Source organism: Sphaeroforma arctica (assembly GCF_001186125.1).
Source record: "Sphaeroforma arctica JP610 unplaced genomic scaffold supercont1.1445, whole genome shotgun sequence".
Taxonomy (NCBI): domain Eukaryota; class Ichthyosporea; order Ichthyophonida; genus Sphaeroforma; species Sphaeroforma arctica.
In genome coordinates, this window is record NW_014039113.1 from 8,937 (window position 1) to 15,032 (window position 6,096).

A 6,096-nucleotide genomic window follows, 5' to 3' on the forward strand; every position below is an offset into this window, starting at 1 on the left:
ATATATGCCGTGTGTGTGTGTTTGTGTGCATTGTATTATCATATTATTATAAATATATAGAAGCGTGTATGTGCCTTTTCTGTGTTTGTTTCTGTGTTTCTATATCACGTATATGCATATTATATATATATATATATATATATGTGTGTGTGTGTTGTGTGTGCGTGTGTATTTTTTTATGCATATCTTCATGTAGAATTCCATGGCTATGTGTACATATCCATGTATTCAAGAAACCTGTCAGTTGAGTTGCAAGGGCTTGCAATAAATAACCGCAAATGAATCGATGATTTTAATTCTGTTCACCCGGTAACCGATGAAGGCTTATTGATCATTTATGATGGTATTTCTTTGTGGCAGGCGACATTTGATAGCCCTCTGGACTGTGTAGAGTGGTACGATGACGACGATGGTGTCATCGCGACGTCGACCCTGGATATGGACATTCTCACAAACAGCTTCACCTTTGTTGAGAAAGCCGGGCCCCGCCAAAAACTGTTCTTTGACCCTAAAAACACGCGCGTGGGTGTGGTCACATGTGGCGGTCTGTGTCCGGGGCTCAATAACGTTATACGTGCGCTTGTCATGTGCTTGTGGCACCGGTATGGCATCCGTAGCATAACTGGATTCAAGTACGGGTATGAGGGCTTGAACCCGGAGACATCTCAGGAGATTGATCTCAATCCCAAGGTATGCATGACCATGCTGGTCTGACAGAACTCAGAGGAATCACTGTTTGAAAAGGTGCCAAAAAGTGTTAGTAGCTTACTCGCATTTTGCTGTAATTGACAGGCATCAGTAAGATACGCGGGTTTTAAAGTCTAGCAGTCGTGAGTTCGATATGAAATTACACATGGTAGAATGCGCAGGCAGCGGGAGGGTAGGGGTCTACAAGATTACTTTTCACAAGGTGTTCCATATCAATCTCCATTCCAATTATATTCTATTGTGGACATTTCTGAAGGAAGAATGACTTGATACGGTCAAATGCTACCGCAGGTGTCCTGTGATATTCACCCCATGTATATACGACCCTTCGACTTTGCTTACTAAAACAAATTTTGACAATGCAATGTACCCTATTTCACCAGCGAGTAGCGGAAGTTCACCGATTTGGAGGCACATTGCTTGGTAGCTCGCGAGGAGGCCAATCCGTCAGCACCATGGTCGATTTCCTGCAGGATAAGAAAATTGACATCCTCTTCACCATCGGCGGTGACGGTACACAGAAGGGCGCCGATGCCATCTCCAACGAATGCGAGAAGCGTGGTATGTGTGACGTTACAGATATTCATATCAAGTGGACCCATACCTAGAGCCATGCAACATCCTTATGTCCACTCCCGCGTGTTTGGTGAGATGTTGTACTTCTGAGCTCTTTCACACCATATACAGGCGTCCCTATCGCGTGCATCGGAGTGCCCAAAACCATCGACAACGATGTTGCCTTTGTCGAGCGAACATTCGGGTTCGAGACCGCCGTCGAATTGGCCCAAGCGTCTATACAGGCTGCGCACGAGGAGGCTCGTGGAGCACGCAATGGTATCGGAATCGTCAAGCTGATGGGGCGGGATAGCGGTTTCATCGCGCTGCATGCGTCTCTGGCGAATTGTGATACGAACATCTGCCTGCTTCCTGAAACTCCCTTTAAGATCTCGAAGATTGCGGATTATATTGAGAACCGGTAAGAAGTCAGGATATTTTGTGATTAGTTTTGATTCTTTGTGAAATATTTTGAGACACGGTTGGACAGCAGTGCTGTGCTGTGTTGTAGTACTACCACAGTGTACTTGATCCTTCGAGTCGAATGCACTCGAAGTTGTTGCGCATGTATCGATACCTTCTGCCTATTGTCATTTAACTGTGTATATATTTTTCTCATCACGTCAGCATTCGCTTCAATATATCTTTCATAGTCGCGAACGACTCTTAAGTGATGACTGGCACTGTGATATACTCATTCGTGTCGCAGTGTAATTGTTAACCGGCTCAGACACACGCTGGGTCCTGAGGGAGGAGCTAACTTTGACTCTGCCATTTCTGACAATTCGAGGTTCAAAACACGTGACCACTGTGTCATAGTCGTCGCCGAGGGGGCGGGGCAAGACAACTTCAAGTCTGAAGGTACAGATGCCTCCGGCAATGTCAAATATGGAGATATTGGTGTCCTGCTCAGAGATAGACTCGGCGCGATAATGAAGGAGAAGAAAATCGATGTCACCATCAAGTATATCGATCCTTCCTACACCATCCGATCCGCTCCCACAAACGCCAGTGATTCAGTACGTACAATCTGTATGCAGTTAGATGTCAGTACTACAAATGGGAAGGATTGAGATTGCCTGTGTGACTTGCATCTAACACTTGCGTCTAGCTCCTGTTCCGGAAAACTTATGGCTGAAGACATCACCTAGATTATCAAAACTACATGAGCCTCGCGTTATAACAAGCTCGTTGTTGACAAAATACAACTTGCGCCCTTTGACGTTGTGTTCAAATATAGATGCGCCTTTTACATTGTCGTACATGAATTCGAATTTCTAGAACATACATAAATGTCCACTTGCGGAATGTGATACGTTTTTTTTCCACACTGATCGCCATTGGTTTGTGTCCAGTCAAACAGACGGGATACCGTGCCAGTTAACTCATGACCAGCCCTGCACTCAACAGGTGTTCTGCGTTCAGCTGGCGCAGATGGCCACTCATGCCGCCATGGCCGGTAAGACCGGAGCCATCGTGGGCATGCTCAACGCTCAGTTCGTGCACATCCCCATCGCCAAAAGTGTCTCGGAGCGCAAGAAAGTCGGTGAGTGTACTTCAACAATGTAACAATCGATTTGTTGCTCAACCCGCAGTACTTGCGCAGTACTTGCACGTGGGCAAGTTAAGAGTGGTTGGAAATGACTTGAGTGAATGAATTTGGTTTGTGTTTACACGTCAGTGTATTGCTGTGTTGTCAGTACACATTAGTAGCAATTGAGCACGGTTCATTACAGCCTTTATAAGTCATATGCACGATATTGATTGCCTATCCGATCATTCTCAAACCATCGATTTATGTGTGCACCGGCATGCGGCTGTTCTCAACCCATATTGTATGGGCGCGTACTCTGCTCATGTGAATTGGTTTACCCGTGTTTTGCAATTGCATGTGCTAGATTACAAATTCAGGGTAGTTTCTATGCTGTTAATAATACTGGCTAAAGCCCGGAGTGGTTCCCATGCATGACAGAGAGAAGCCTGTATCGTTTTTTATCCGGAGATCCGAGATTTGAACTCGCTGTCAATCATGGAACATAATTCATCCTTTTATTTTTACTACACAGATGTCAAGGGAAATACCTTCCAAAGTTTGCTGGACAACACTGGGCAACCGGGTTCTTGGGAGTAGAGAATGCCCATTACTCAGCATCTCTAGCGCGCAAGCGTGATGTAATGGAGGCGGGACCGAACAACGAGTTCGCTTTCAGTCTTTCTGCTATGTATAAATAAGTTAATTCAGGTACAAGCGGAAAACCATAAACCAAATAAACGGTCAATCTGCATTACCTTGTTGACTCAATTGCTGTTTATTGACCTTTTAGCGAATATGTCAAAGGAGTCAAGCGGGTATGCGGGATAAGTTTTCCAGTTCGCTAAAGCACATTGTTCGCACGCCAGCAGTTAGGAATAGCAACTACTATCCCAATTTGTACTTCGAGTTGGTTGCGACCTAATAAGGGTCCCCGAGTTTTGCCGTTCAGGGCCCAGTGGACTGTGCGGTGTGTGACAAACTGATATTTCCGATTGATCGATATTGGCAACAACCGGACCATAACTCAATATTGGGAGACTAAGACATCGTCCTGAGCGCCGTTGTATGACACACAGTGATACTTACTAACAGGCCGACACGCTGCGATGAGCATTGCACCGACTTCACAACAGGCTCGATAGAGATGTATACGAAGGTAAACACTTTATGAGTGCAGCAAGCCGAAGGCCCCCCCATACATCAAGTATGACTACTGACGCGCATCGGAGTGTACCACTGCAGACGGTACCAGGTGCGATATCGTAACTGTCTCGGTGCAGTTGTATGTCACCTACCACGATTGCTATGAAGATTATGTGAACCCGTATGATAGACCATACCGTCCGAGTATTATGCACACTTCTTTTCAACGAAGCTCTGTGATGAGAAGTGAAATATGATTTTAGTTAGCGGCGTTTCCCTGGTTAGACTTCCTAAAATCAGATGCAGTTGGGTGTGCATCCCAACCTTCGAAAAAACAAGTGATGTGCTTTAGGGATGTGGTACGGATGCTTGACACCACATGCCCACACGATGTATCTGAATCTTAGTCCCTGTAAACAGCTGTACCCGCCATTTTTTGCGCTTACACACAACTTAGTCCGAAGGACTGCACCGAATCAGACTAAGCCACAGCAGCGCATAGAAAACCGAATAAACGAAACGAAGTAACTGGGTGAATAACAAGCGGTGACTAGACTATACGAATTTGCCATACCGCGCCAGATTCCTCATATTCCTGTTTGCTGATCCACATCTGCTGGAAGGCACCCAGACAACCCAGAATAGAGCCCCCAATCCACGAACTATGCCTGCGTTCTTGCCCCGAGGCGTACACAAGCCTCACCTTCATACCCACTGGGATCTTACTGGTCAGGTCGTTCTGGAGCCTATCCACAAACCCGGGTATAAGCGTCGTACCCCCGGAGATGACAATGTTGTTGTAGAGGTGCGAGTGGATATCCGGATCGCATTTGCTGACCGAATGCATAATCAGCTCTGAGATGCCCATGTTGTATTTCGGGTCGTTCAAGTCGAGTAGGTTTCTTCCGGTCTGTAGATAGATGCGCCCCATTTGGCAGAGCAAAATCAGAATGTATATACCCGTTGCACAACAAAGGACATACCTTAGTTAAGAATGCTTCTGTTGAGTGCTGGAAAATGTACCACCACAACTATTGGCTGGTACTTTGCATAGTAAAGTTGAGATTTGAAGAAGTGAAGATTTGACGCGAATAGCTACGTTTTGCAAGGCTAGAGTTACAGAGCACTTACGGAGGGTAACGATGCCGCCGGGTTAAAAAGTACCCCGGGTGTCTGGAACCTCGTCGCACCAATGTTAGCCTCGTATCCAGTTGAGAACTCGTATGGCACAGTCGGGATATGCGTCAATGACCTGCAGAGTGGGAGTGTATGGGTGGGTGGGGTGGGTGTAAGCGTATGCGGGGGAATATGCAAGGAAAAGCGCATACCAACAGGCCTACACGCATTCCTAAAACTCATGCCACAAGACAGGGATCGATTGCAAAAGTCAATTGATCGATTAAAAGTGTGGGCAACATTGACACACTGTGGTTTAGAATTCAGCCGGACAGTAATGACATACCCGTCGTCGAACTGTGTGTCTGACACTTGCGAAATGTGCTCGTGGAAGTCGCGCAATTCCTCCCGAATTTTGTAATTCTTGTAGCTGAAAACGGTGACATGGATGCTGGTGAGCAAATAAACTGGTGGAAACTACCAAGAAGTATATTAAAATCAACAAGGACTACGGCGGCAAACAAAGTACGCTCTCACCTCGTGGTCGGGTTTATTGCTTTCGTCTTGTAATTGAATAATTTTGTCTTAGGATCCTCCTTCGTCCCCTATTGGTAAGAACAAAGGCGGGAGATAGTACATTATACACGCTAACGGCAGTGATCAACTAAAATAGAGCACTTGAACTCACACAGATACCCGACAGAATACGCCCTACGTGAAGAACAAATAGACGACTCTCGTTAAAGCGTTTATCAGGGTGGCGCACACCCACAGAAATATTGTTACATTAACCCGATATAATTCGTTGCCACTCGTACGTCATATATATCTGTAGTAGCGTTCACTTAGCTTAAGTGCGTGCAATTAAAGGTTGCGAAGAAGTGTATCGGAGTGCGATGATGTGAAGAACAATATTCCATGTACACGTGCATCGTGCGTCCCCATTAACTATATCACTATAATAGATCCAAAAAATAATACACATATATATATATATATATATATATATATATACGTATATACACACACATATATATATA

The 6,096-nt window shown here is 45.4% G+C and overlaps 2 protein-coding genes across 2 annotated transcripts in view; one reads left to right on the top strand and one right to left on the bottom strand.

Moving 5' to 3' along the window:
- The window catches only part of SARC_10927 (hypothetical protein), a 4,632-nt gene extending 1,084 nt beyond the window's left edge, over nt 1-3,548 (top strand). The window contains exons 2-7 of the mRNA XM_014295007.1: nt 361-690; nt 1,092-1,269; nt 1,396-1,684; nt 2,054-2,282; nt 2,674-2,809; nt 3,330-3,548. Of these exons, the coding sequence (XP_014150482.1) occupies nt 361-690; nt 1,092-1,269; nt 1,396-1,684; nt 2,054-2,282; nt 2,674-2,809; nt 3,330-3,394 (1,227 nt within the window). The 3' untranslated portion in view covers nt 3,395-3,548. The remainder of the gene's footprint in view (nt 1-360; nt 691-1,091; nt 1,270-1,395; nt 1,685-2,053; nt 2,283-2,673; nt 2,810-3,329) is intronic.
- A 19-nt stretch (nt 3,549-3,567) lies between these two features.
- On the bottom strand, nt 3,568-5,662 carry SARC_10928 (hypothetical protein; the record flags this gene model as incomplete). Its single annotated transcript, XM_014295008.1, has 5 exons — nt 3,568-4,174; nt 4,515-4,850; nt 5,072-5,192; nt 5,403-5,486; nt 5,594-5,662. Coding segments are annotated over 5 exons (637 nt in total), but the record flags the coding sequence as incomplete, so codon positions are not given.
- Between the last annotated feature and the right edge of the window lie 434 nt (nt 5,663-6,096).